This window comes from Anabrus simplex, chromosome 1 (assembly GCF_040414725.1).
Source record: "Anabrus simplex isolate iqAnaSimp1 chromosome 1, ASM4041472v1, whole genome shotgun sequence".
Classification (NCBI taxonomy): domain Eukaryota; kingdom Metazoa; phylum Arthropoda; class Insecta; order Orthoptera; family Tettigoniidae; genus Anabrus; species Anabrus simplex.
This window is the reverse complement of record NC_090265.1, coordinates 456498679-456512586: the sequence shown is the minus strand read 5'-3', so window position 1 is coordinate 456512586 and position 13908 is coordinate 456498679. Positions and strand designations below refer to the sequence as shown.

The 13908-nt window shown below is 37.9% G+C and overlaps 1 protein-coding gene across 5 annotated transcripts in view; it reads left to right on the top strand.

The window, feature by feature from the left end:
* LOC136856946 (uncharacterized) overlaps positions 1-13603 on the top strand; it is a 317012-nt gene extending 303409 nt beyond the window's left edge. For all 5 annotated transcript variants that reach the window (XM_067135234.2, XM_067135233.2, XM_068225017.1 and 2 more), the window contains one exon: positions 12611-13603. In XM_067135234.2, the coding sequence (XP_066991335.2) occupies positions 12611-12793 (183 nt within the window). In that variant the 3' untranslated portion in view covers positions 12794-13603. The remainder of the gene's footprint in view (positions 1-12610) is intronic.
* The last annotated feature ends 305 nt before the right edge of the window (positions 13604-13908 follow it).

Genomic DNA, 13908 nt, shown 5'->3' with positions numbered 1-13908 from the left:
GAAGCTCCAGGACACTGCCCTTGAGGCGGTAGAGGTGGGATCCCTCGCTGAGTCCGAGGGGAAAAACAACCCTGGAAGGTAAACAGATTAAGAAGAAGAAGAAGAAGAAGAAGAAGAAGAAGAAGAGAAAGTACCTGTAAAAATCCCTAAATACGATATTAAATTAATTAAAATACCGCGAAATTCTTCAAAAATAACAGCGATTTTCACTAAAAAATCAAATTAAGAACACAGGCCCCTACAAATATATTGTCTGAAGTTCTCACGCCTTCCCTGAACCTAGACTGATATACGGAAAGTACAAAGTAATCCTCCACCCATTTTATAAGTTTTTAGCTAATATTCTAGCATAAATCTGTTGTATGTGCCCAGTAGAGTAATGACACTATAATTATATGTATTGGACCTTCCTATCTTCCCCTTTTATATGTGATATATTACTCCTTCTTGCCAAAATTGCACTGTAATACAATAAAATACACAACAATGCACAAACTAATTTGTCAAAATATTTATGAGCGCGGCTGTACTTACTCTCAACCCCTCCGTCTTTTCGTTCGAAAACGTCTCCTTCAAGATGACCATCTTCGCTTCATATTTTTGTAACAGCAGCGGATGCCTGACGTGCTGAGCTGTCTATTCCATCTTCTGCATTTGCTGACCTCTTCTTGGCCTAATGTGAAAGAGCTGGTGGTCAGAACAGTGTTCGTCACATATGAAGATATCTCGAAATCATTCCTTTTCATTCTCGTAGTCAGTGGGTGTGAAACATCACTTTTTTCTTCGCAAGCGCATTTTCCTGTGAGGAAATGTTCTATGAGATTCAAAGAAATTGAATGTTAGGTTTCAATATAGCCAGGCTATGTCCGGAAAGAGGGGCTTGCATTGGTAAGAGTTGTGCTGTGAGAAACGGGTACTGGTCCTCTTTTCACAGCTCCATTGTCATGAAATCTTCCATAGATTTCACGCAGTACCAGGATGAAAATTTATTTCGTATCATTAAAATCATTAGAAACGAGAGTCTCGTTCTCCCTCTGCTTCTCTTACCTTCCATGGTAGAGTCCATTAATTTCCTAGCTAACCTGTCCTCCTCCGTTCGCCCCACATGATTCCACCATCGGAGACGGTTTATGTGTATAGCTTCAACCATCGAGTTCAATCGTAACTTGGCCTTTACCTCCTCCTTCCAAGTTTCATATTATTGTTCCTTCCTGTTTCTACCAGCGATCATTCTTGTCACTTTCTTGTCTGTTACATCTAACTTATGAATAAAATATCCTGAGTTCAGCCAGTTTTCACTCCCGTTCAGCAAATTTGGTCAGAAAACAACCCGGTGTAAGGATAGTTACACCCGACAGCTGACTTCTTTCTTACAGTATCGTTGATCGCAAATACGAGCTCACTGCATTAGCTTCAATCAATCAATACTGATCTGCATTTAGGGCAGTCACCCAGGTAGCAGATTCCTTATCTGTTGCTTTCCTAGCCTTTTCCTAAATGATTTCAAAGAAATTGGAAATTTATTGAACATCTCCCTTGGTAAGTTATTCCAATCCCTAACTCCCCTTCCTATAAATTAATATTTGCCCCAGTTTGTCCTATTGAATTCCAACTTTATCTTCATATTGTCACTTGTCACCTTCTTGTCTGTTACTTCTAACTTATGAATAAAATATCCTGAGTTCAGCCAGTTTTCACTCCCGTTCAGCAAACTTGGTCAGAAAACAACCCGGTGTAAGGATAGTTACACACTTCAGACAATATATTTGTAGGGGCCTGCGTTCTTAATTTGATTTTTTGGCGGAAATCGCTGTTATTTTTTAAGAATTTTCCTGGACTTTGATTGTCTCACTTATTATAACTCCATCCAGCTATAACACACATCCTAAACACTTGAAATGATCTGCATGTCCCAGTTTGGTATTTCTAACCTGATATCCAGTTTCCTTCCTTTTTATACTGTGTGTCGTATTTCTTAATATCTATATAAATAAAATTGTTTCTGTTTGTCTGTTTGTCTGTCTGTTTGTCTGTTCCACCATCACGTCGAAACGGCTGGATAGATCTCAACCAAACTTCATATTTAGAGTATACTGACCCCGGGGAAGGTTTCGATATGCATATCATTTTAAAATCTTTGAAAAGACGGGGGTTTTATAGGAAAAACGGTTTTCCTCCATTTTCTCTTATACTATTATAGGCAAAATATCGAATTTGTCGTATAAGGACGAGACAAAGCTCAATTTAATCCTCTTGACGCAAAGAACAAAACTCGGTAAGCCCTACGGGCCCGAAAACCATGTTTTAAGGCCCTAAAACCAACCGTTACGGAGATATTGGCACCACACTACCCCTGCTCTAGGAATCGGATAAAGAAATGAACTGCCGTAACCATGGCAACGTCAGCTCCAGGATTCTAGAGCAGTGAGATTATGTATGTACGTTTGGGCATAGCTGTCAACCAAAATAGGTACAAATAAGACTTAATATCTGGGAAAAAAATATACTGTTGTGTAAGGCACTCATAGGACTCCTTTGGGCGGGGAAATAAAATTGTTTCTGTTTGTCTGTCTGTTTGTCTGTTCCACCATCACGTCGAAACGGCTGGATAGATCTCAACCAAACTTCATATTTAGGGTATACTCATCCCGGAGAAGGTTTTGATATGCATATCATTTTAAAATCCTTGAATAGACAGGGGGTTTATAGGAAAACCAGAATGGTTTTTCCACATCACGTCGAAACGGCTGGATAGATCTCAACCAAACTTCATATTTAGAGGATACTCATCGCGGGGAAGTTTTCCATATGCATATCATTTTAAAATATTTGAATATATGGGGGGGTTTATAGGAAAATCAGAATGGTTTTTCCACCATCACGTCGAAACGGCTGGATGGATCTCAACCAAACATTGTATTTAGAGTATACTAATCCCGGGGAAGGTTTAGATATGCATATCATTTTAAAATCCTTGAATAGACGGGGGGTTTATAGGAAAACCAGAGTGGTTTTCCCACCATCACGTCGAAACGGCTGGATAGATCTCAGCCAAACTTCATATTTAGAGTATACTCATCCCAGGAAAGGTTCCGATATGCATATAATTTTAAAATCTTTGAATAGACGGGGTGTTTATAGGAAAACCACAGTGGTTTTCCTCTATTTTCTCTTATACTATTGATTTTCTGTAAACTTCGTTTACCGTACGTGAAACGTCTCTTCATTATAAACAACTTTCGTTATGTTCATAATTTACCTTACTCTTCACATGACGGAGAAATTTACAATTTTCTGCTGGTATCATGCTCTGCATTTAGTGACCGACAGACCGACAACGAACCTACAGGTTACCATGGCAACGTCTCTGACTGCATGCCAGTAGGGAAGTAACGTATTGCCATTTTCCTCATCATGCTTTTAAATTCGTGGTTGTTCCTTGGGTAGATGGCAAGAGAGGCATCAATCGGCTCATCTGCGGGATATTGGCGGAATATCGTTGGAGGTTATAACCGCCCTCGAATAGATTAAGTAATAACACCATTAGTCATCTTCATATTTGTTTACCTAAGAATCACTGAACCTAAATTTCTCCTCTGTTAGCGCTTTATTATATCCATAACTCACGGCATTTATTTATTTGTCGTTATCCGGCTGTCCTCAGTTATAATCCATTTTCTATTAGTTTCAACATTCTTAACTGTATTATTTTCTTCCTTAATTACGCCGTATGTACGTGAATGCTAGAAACTACTGGATGCATTTCCACCAAGATTCGTATTTAGAATACACCTGTCCTTGATAGGTTTCAGGGCAAATATTGTTTCTAAATCCCTGAACTAACTGGGGGTTTATACGAAACCGAAACAGTGATTTTGCACTTCCAAAAAATATACACAACAAAAGTTTATGGAAGTCTACCTACCTTGGTAGAAATTAATGTCTAAACCTTTTTTTCTCATGTGCATCATTTCGATACGAGGATCAATAAGGGAGATATCATTAAAGGACCGTTTTTCTGTACAAGTCCCATCGGACTTAACTCACGAGCGGGTGCGTGTAAAGCGTATTCCTTACAACTTGAAAACTACTGAAGACATTCGAAACAAAATTTATATTTAGCATCCACCTGTCCAAAGGTAGGTTTTAAACGTAAATAACATTTCATGTTCCGGAATGGACTGGCGGTTTATAAGGAACCGAAATGGTGATTTTACTCTTCCACAATATATACAGAACAAGACCAACCTGACTGGAAATCGACCAAACCTGATGGAATTCCACCTCTAAACCTTTTTTTTCATGTGCATTTTTTCGTCAGGAGGATTAATAAGGGAGATATCATGAATGGTCACTTTTGCAGGTTAAGTCCAGCGGACATAGCCCGAAAGGTGTTTTACATGGAGCAGATTCCTTATCTATATAAATCAAATCGTAACGACTGTGTACCTCTACACTGACTATTTTGGCGAAATTTTCGTACAGCTTTCCGTTTAAGGGGTAATAATAACAATCTCCATAATTTTTGATTTCCTGAAAGTCCTAATTTTTACCCGCCTCGCCCAAAATCCACATTGTGGCATAATCTGCCAGAAGAATAAGAAGATAATTGAAATTTGACAAAATTATACGTTTTAGCCTGTAACGAATGAAAAATCCTATATCATTAAATTTTTAATTTTTTATCCCCGAAGAATATCGAAATATGCAGGCAATTTTAATGATGGTGCAGACCTTCGGAAATTCCTATCACGTAACGGATTGCACAATCTCCGTTCAATTTGGAATGATCTACAACCTTGGTCTTATGACTTTATGCCGTATCTGTATCCCTTTTACGTTTGATTTTTCTCTATTAATCGATGTTAAGTCAATTTGGAATTTTCACATGCATTATTCATACTTTCAATTACTTATATGAAATACAGAATCATCAAACTCTTCACGAAAATTGGCCCACTCAGTAGCCATATGTGAGCCAAATGCTACGTATGTAGCTGTCACATTATTATCCGAAAAGTAATGTAATGTGAGATGATCTTACAAAACCTTTACCCTGTTCCACGTTTCTAAATCTGACCCAAGAATAGATGACATATCATTGGACCAGCCATTTAGGCCACTAAATCCGGCGTGTCTTATGGTATAATCCTTTGTCGATATGACGTACGTTTAGTAGCAGTTAATCTGTAAATGAAGGTCTTCAATATTGTAAACACGCATATACTTTCGTATGTCGATCTATATATATTCACTGATGTCGATTTAGCGATCGAGAAAGGGTCGGTCTGCTATTGTAATCAGTACTCCCCACACCGACTTTGACTGGCAGTAGGAAAGGGTTCCTTCTCCAACTCCTGTGTAACTGTCATTAGTAAGGAAGGTCTACAATTGTAATGAATAGTTCCCTTCTCGATTTGACTTGCAGAAGGTAAGTGAGCATGCAGTTTTGTTTAAAACTCCCCTACCCGATTGTGTTTGGCAGTAGGCAAGGGTGCCCGCCATTATAAAGAAATGTACTCATCTAAAATGTGACTGGCATTAGGCATAGTGGCCTGCTATTTTGATGGAAACTCACCAACTTGGTGTGACTGGCAGTACGCTGGCTGGCAGTAGGAAAAGGGGCCTGTCATTATAATGATAACTGCACAACTCAATTTCGAGTGATAGTAGGGTAATTGCCTGCCATTATAATAAAAACTGTAATCTGTCTGGAGGTAGGAAAGGGGGGCTGCCATTTTAACGAAAACTCCCCAAATCGATTCTGTCCGCATAGTAGGCAATGGGGCCTGCAATTATAATGTAAACTTCCCAACCTGATTGTGAATGCCAGTAGGCAAGTGAGCCTGCCGTTATATCACAAATCCGTAACAAACACTTTACATTGGAAACGTACGGGGACCTCCCCATGCTCTTTCTCGGATAACGCTAAGAGACATGCAATTTTAAAACTATCTTATTTACTGCATGTACACTATTTACTTCGATATTCGAATACAATGTAGAATACCGTAGCGAAGCACGGGTACATTCGCTAGTTCTGAATAAAACACATCCTGAAGGCATGACCAGTATCTTATCTACAGGAATAAGTTTAATTCTAAATTCTAATTCTAATTCTAAATTATTCATTTTGAAGAATGCATCGCACACTTCTGGTTGCTATAGTTATTGTTGTGATTTCGTACTGTATCAGATGATGGATGGCATATCAACGTATAAAACAGTCGACGACATCATAAAAGATAATAGGTTGTTTGTATGCGTATGAATAACTTGGATGAATAACTTGCACCTGCCCAAATCCATCAAAATATTTCGACAGCTATGTGACAACATGACTGTTTTGTCCTCGTATCGATTGGTTTCAATGTTTCTCTTTCGCAGAATGTATGAATACAATATTTTAAATCAGGGGTACAAATTATCACCTAACTTATATTGTTCATACTTGTTATTACCGATAGTTTGGAAAATGAAGGTAATGAAAACATGTCTCATGTCTCAACAATGAAGAAATTCCTGACATGGTTTTCGCAGACAACGTCCTTCTGTTATCTTTAACAAAATATGGTGTTCAAAGAAGCAGCATAAAAACTGGTGAATGTAGTAAAAAAATAGAATTTGAAAATTGAAAAATGGAAGTTATGGAATGTAAAAAGATAAATAAACTAAAGAAAAAAGAAATGTGGTAGATAGCAGGTGGATAATTAGAGGTAGTCAATAAAATATTTAGTTATACTAGCATCTAACGGTAAGTGGAGACAAAAGAGAAGATGGGAAGAAATGAAAGGACTGGCAGCATTATATTGAACCCTTGAACTTACCATTCCATCGTTGGTCGGCCACGGCTGCTACAGTAGAACAATCTAGAACTCTTAAATCATGGGTCGTTGCGGGAATAAATTCGGTCACGATCTTAACTAAACGATGGGGTTCAGAAGAGAGCGTAACTACTTGAAATGAGGAGCAAATATGTGCTTACTAACTTTTATTAAAATCGAAATGACACGACAACATTATTATTTTAATATAAATCCGTGAAATAAAAAAAATAATAAGTCATTTATTATTGAATGTTTCAAACACAGTCACATTGCATAGCGTTGATTTATTTCTCTCAATATCGAAGAGTTGCTTCGGAAAAAGTAATAAATTAGTGGACAGCGAAACTGAAAACTGAAAAAGGAAAGACCTGAAAACCGGGCACCTATCATTCCAAACGAGAACTGAGAATTAATCCACACGATCCGTGGAAAATCTGACTTTCAACTAGTAGAACGCCTGATTTCCTCTCAATTAAGGTTATCCACCAGTCGAATACCCTTTACGGATACGGAACACCCGCCGAATGGACACTTAATCGAACCAAATTGACTATCAGTTGCTTTGGATAGGTTGCGAAATATTATGGGAAAGCGTGGTGTTCACTACGAGTTAACAGCATCATTCACAATTGAAATAAAATTCCACCATGTATTTGTCATTCATGACACCCTTAAGTGATAAGGTAATCCCGATGCTAAATGTGCATCACCCCAAACAACTGTTCGGAAGGAACCAACAACAACATGACCCGCGAGGATCTTACGTTACGTCGTTCTGAAGGAACAAAACTGCGAAATGTAGGAAACACTTATTCATCACGCATTTAGAAGAAATGCCAAACACTGAAGTTAATTAAAAAGTGGTAAATCACTTGAAAAGTATTATTATCAAACCGATTTTCAGGTTAGAAATGGTTATGTTACGCTTAATAAAATTACCAGTCCACATTGAAAAATACAACAAAAGGAATTCTTTCCTTTGAAAACAATGACTACCATTACAGATCCATCTACTTATTGTTTGTCCCAACACACTACCTATAAAGTGATCACTTAATCGAATTCAACTACGTATAAAAGTGAAAGAACGACAAAGATTGAAAATAAAATAATACTACTGGCTGACGAATCGAAACCACATTCGCAGCTCAAGTCTCACACTAATACATTGAGTGTCAATATGCACTCCAAGTCACTTTGCAAAACATAAAGAAACACCTAATCTGAGACTTGAGTATGTACAGCTGACATCCCAGACCTATCGTCGGGCTCACTTAAAATCTGTACATCCTAACACTAATCTCTATGTACACGATACCTTCCAAATTCTATCGTCGGGCGTGAACTAGGACGTCTCACCATCTGTAACTCCAAGGATAACATGTGACGTCCTAAATCTATGGTCGGGCGTAAAAATGGGTCGTGCTACGCATCCCCTAGCATATCAGGCCAACTATCAATTTCAAACAAACTCTGACATTTTCAATTGTAAACCTGGTCAGACTTATAACACACAACGGAACAACGTCTCTTAATATTAAACGAATGCAAGTCGGAAAATGCAGTAAGTCTCAGTCTCGTTACAGAACGTGAGCTCGAAAAATAAATATACGTGACGAACAATTCTCCAACTCAAACACAATCTCAGCCTGTTCAATGAAGTTTTTAGGGAAGAAATGATAATTCCCAACACACGTCTATCATTTAGTGGATGTATTCAAAATAATAATCATCACTACCGCATTGGAAACTCTCAAATCGCCTACCGTCAATTTCCAAATATTTATATCAATGACTATCCAGTGAAACGAAATCCAATAAATTTATACGGTCAAACAACACCGACCGTGTATTCTAAATGCTCTTTTATCCTTGAGGTCACATTATCTTAATATTCATACGGACTTTAGGTAACTGGTCACTTGACTTTTACTACCAAGATTTTTAACCTTTACTAGAGTCGTTTTCACTTGGGATCTTACTAGAAATCTACGGTGCCTCACACAGTAGTCGTCTCAAATTTCGGATTGGTAGCGGAAAACACTACAGCCTGCCACAATACAGCCTGTCTCACAACTCATTCTCCTCGCCTTATCCCAGCGGTATCACTTAAAATCCAGGCTTCCTTTCACCTTCAATATTCCTATCCCTCTCATCTCCACATATATAAATTCTTCGCTCTCAATCCATTTTTCTTATATTTCCAAGACCCTTTTCATATTTCAATCCTCTTGTGAAAACAACAACCATTATAAAATATACCTCTTTATTTTACTGTTACTACAACTTTCGGACCTCGAGAATACAAGAACACACCGCGATTTTTCGTATCATCGACATACACGATGTCCCAAAATTTTACTTCCCATTAATAAATATAACTCTATCGAATTTCACTGGAATGTTCTAAATGCCTGCGATCCTTGTAAAACATACTTGTTAAATGCACTTTTAACATAAGAAAATTTATATCCCGCGGTACACATTATTATTATTATTATTATTATTATTATTATTATTAACAAACATTTCTGAATTCAACTGATATTTGAAATTAAGACATTCGCCACGACTATTTTATTATAGCTTTCCTCATTTTCCTCACTTCGGACAATATCTCATAGAACATTAACACCAGATATAAAAGTCGCATTTTACAGTTTCTTGACGTGAAATTTTACAAACTAAGATTTTCACACGCTGACCAAAATTATAACACTTTTTGCCTGATAATTACAAATATCAACGCGACAATCATCTTGAAAATTTTGTTGGGACAGACAATAAAATCTAACTACAACATAATACAAATATAGACAGACCTACAAGTGGCGTCATCTCCAGTATTCTGGCTACATTGTCGCCAGCTGATTTCGTGCTTTTAGCCGCACATTGGTACAATTAACATCATCTTCTCCAACATATCAATCTTACAAACACTGCCTTTTCACACGATATTAAATTACAACACAAATCACGCACTTTCCTCGTTATAAATTGTACAATAAACCTCCCTCGTTCTGCAGTCAACCGCGACTGTCTACCTTCTTCCCAGAGTCGTCTCTCTATGTCACCCTAACACAACAGGTGTTCAACAGATAACGAAATCAGAACTACTCTGACTAGCTTCCCAACTCTCTTAACACTTTCAAACGCACATGAGGTGATACAATAAAATCTGCTGTGTACTTTAACAGACGCCTATGCTTTCACAGTTTGTCGGCAAAAGTTCAGAAATTTTCTATCACCTTCCCTTTCTAACAGAAGATGTGGACCTCAGCCACGAACATGTACTAAGTTACTCGTAGATCAATCTCGTACAATTTTCTGCTGACGACGGGCGTAAGCTGCCGCCGCTTCAAAAACCAGATCGACACTGACAAACATGCAGTGGGGGGTTCCTTTTATAGTCTTATGAGGGACGCTACACACACTACTAAGCTTGATTGCGTAATCTGCTAATTTCGCGTCCAATAGACCGATTTTCATGAGACTTGTTCCAGAATTCCGGACAGACTTGTGATTTATTTGGATGTTAATCTCATAATTTTACCACACTCGCAACAGGTGAAATAAATTATTTCTGCCCGGGCGTTTCGCGGGTTTTCTTCATCCATTGACCTTGGCACGCGGAGCTAGTCCACTGATCTGACGCTGATTTGTACTTAGGCTTAACTGCATTTATATTTTACCCTGGGGCTCTGTCTTCACGTAGGGTTTAAGAATAATTTAGATTATTTATTTCTGTATTTTCTGTGTTGCCAAAATCTCTCGTTACGCAGAATTCCGTGAATTTGAAGAATTATTGGGCACTCGAAGTCCGCCGAGGTGTCACGGTATTTCACGAGCTTACCACGGGTGAGATCATTCCCACGCGACAGCGAGGCTCTGGGAGCGCAACATGGCTGCCCTCAAAAATAAAAGTAGCTTGTTGATTCGAAATAAATATTGAAAAAAATAAAAAATATTTTTCTCATCGTAGAATTATGGGTTCAGTATAGCACGAGATGTTTGTAGAGGAAGATACCAAATACTGAATATAAAATGCAGAAAACTGTTCTAAACTCACTTGTAAAATCCACAGCTTTGTACGAGGCAGGAATATGGGGCATAGAAGAAGGCAATAAATAACTAAAGGTAAAATATAATTTCTCTGAAATAACAATGGCGCTGCCAGAATGCATAACTAATAGTAGAGTTAGAATTTTACGTGAAGATACAAGTTTACAAGAAGATGTAGCTAAAGGTAACTAAATATTGGTTAAGATTAAAGAGAGGAAATGGGAGAGAAATATTGAATTTAGTGTGCCACCATCAGACGAATCATCTACACGATGATTACAGGGTAACTAAGGTGAAAAGGATGCTAGATAGAATAGGAATGAGAGACTCCTGAGATAAAGACATTCAGAACAAAGAAAGGAAGCAGAGTAAGAAAGTAACTATTTGAATGAAAGATATTGAGAAGTAGATGATCATGTCAGAATGTAGGGCCAAAAGAATAGTATTGGAATTCTGTGAAATTAGCCTATTTGTTCACAGTTACCACACTCAATACTCACTTTACATCCTAAGCCAGAAATAGTATCCTTGAGTAAATTAAATTTCACAAGTCCACCACATACACACCTTAGACATCTTTGTAACTCATTGAATAATATATCAATGCCAAAACTAATATTTACACTGCTGTTTACAGAAGAATTACTAGCACCAGCTCTGGGAGAAGATTGCAATTCCTTGCTGAGGCACTTTCGTTGAGGTTAGGTGTATAACCAAACGGTACATCAGCTGAAGTTGTAATTAAATATTTGTTATTAACCTTGCCATGGAAGCACCGCTTTTTAGTCCTTCCCATGTTTCACTTTAAAACACAACTCGCTAGACAATAGATTTACGTTATTAAAACAAATGTCACACGTGCATATAAGTAAACTGCTGATCTTTCGTAATGATGGTGAAATGAAATGGCATATGGCTTTTAGTGCCAGGAGTGTCCGAGGACATGTTCGGCTCGCCAGATGCAGGTCTTTCGATTTGACTCCTTTAGGCGACCTGCGTATCAAGATGAGGATGAAATGATGATGAAGACGACACATACACCCAGTCCCCGTGCCAGAGAAATTAACCAATGATGGTTAAAATTCCCGACCCTGCCGGGAATCGAACCCGGGACCGCTGTGACCAAAGGCCAGCACGCTAACCATTTAGCCATGGAGCCGGACGTAGTCATGGTAACAAACAATAATAAAAGGAAGTAGATGTCACTGCCAGTGTCATGGAAGTGTGAGAAAGTGAGCTAGTCATATGACAATCAGTTCTCGCGGCAAATATGAATTAGCCTGCAGTAATAACTCGGAAACAAGGCATGAACGCGTTCTGATCTATGTGACAGCAAAATGGGGGGGTGGTGCCTCTAGGGATTTAAATTATGTTTTAGGCCATAACTCAAGAACTATTGCAGATATTAATGTAATTCTTTCATGGAATTACACAGAATAGTATAATCTAAAATCATATAACAAAATAGAAAAATCAATTTTTTGATCACGTAAGCTGTATATGCCCCCTTAATATGTATCTCTCACATTCAAACACTCTCATATACACATAATAAGCATACTACTAACTCTGGGATTCGACCCATTACCTTAAGCACAGAAAACAATCTACGCAGCCGATCTGTCTATTTTAATGTAAGTACTGTATACCAAATTGAATTATGCACGCTGTTTCTTAAACTACGTTATTATATTGTAGATTTTTGTTTTCTCATATTTCAGGGTGACTCTGGTGGACCAGTTATTAGAGTGGTAGAAGATCGTCACATTCTGGTCGGTATCACTTCCTTCGGCTACGATCCGTGCAGTGGGAAGAGACCTAGTGTTTACACCAGCGTGTCCTACTACAGAAACTGGATCGAGTGCATTGTGTGGCCCGATGAATCTATCAGAACAGCAAGTTAAAACATTCCGTAAATCAAGGTCACGTTACAAGCTAAGGAATAGACAGAAATCCAATAAGAACACAGTAATACTATCAACAGGAATATATTCACGTGTCCATCTCAACATCTTCTTAAATCAGTATTGCGGCCCAACTGCTTTCTTTGCACAACAAATCCAGCAGTATAAGCATAATATTATGTAGCATGCGTTTATATCTGAAGAGCATTGTTGCAAACTGTATTCTCTCCACCTATGGAGTCTGGATCTGTTTCGTGTAGTTCTTTATGTGCTATTTCAAGTTACGAAATCAAATTGTGTCAAACCGTGCCTTTCCTAAGTGTAAATGAGGCGTGAAATGTGGCTGTCGTTTCAGATGTGTTTTATCTACTGAAAAGACCTAAACAAACAGCGTTATATCCATGGATATATATTTTGTTACATTTGATATGAAGAAAGTGTATTGCATTAGGTGCCATTTGCTTATTACAACACTGGACAAACTGAGAACTATGAGTTAGCATTTTAAAATCTAAGAATTTAGCATTTAAAAGCTAAATTTAGCATCTTCTAGCATTTTGTGATGGAAGTGATATTTTCCAATGGAGAATTGTATTTTAAAATATCAACATATTATCTGTCATATTTTCTAGATTCTCCGGTTCAGACTTATGAAACTGTGAACATTAACAGACATGTAAATTGATGTGAACCAAGTTAACTATAAAATATATCTACATGCATTTAAAAATAGGTTTTTAGGCAATATCCTGTATTACCTTAGAGTACTTTATTATTTGAACAAGCCCATTAAAAGTTCTTCACAAATTATTTCCATTTTACTTTTATTTACGTTTTAAGCCTGACATTCAGAAAAAATATTCCAGTAGTAGGGATAAGTATGTTCTAAAATAAGGGGTGCTGAGTCAGTGCTGAGTCAGCATTTTCCCACAAGGCCATTGACCCCTAGTTGAGTAGTATGGCTATGACGGTTTTGCCGCGAGGTCATTGACACCTAGTTGAGTAGTATGGCTATGACGGTTTTGTCGCGAGGTCATTGACCCCTAGTTGAGTAGTATGGCTATGATGGTTCACGGAATTTGCGTACGAGAGCAAATCTAACCTCACAAACTCCA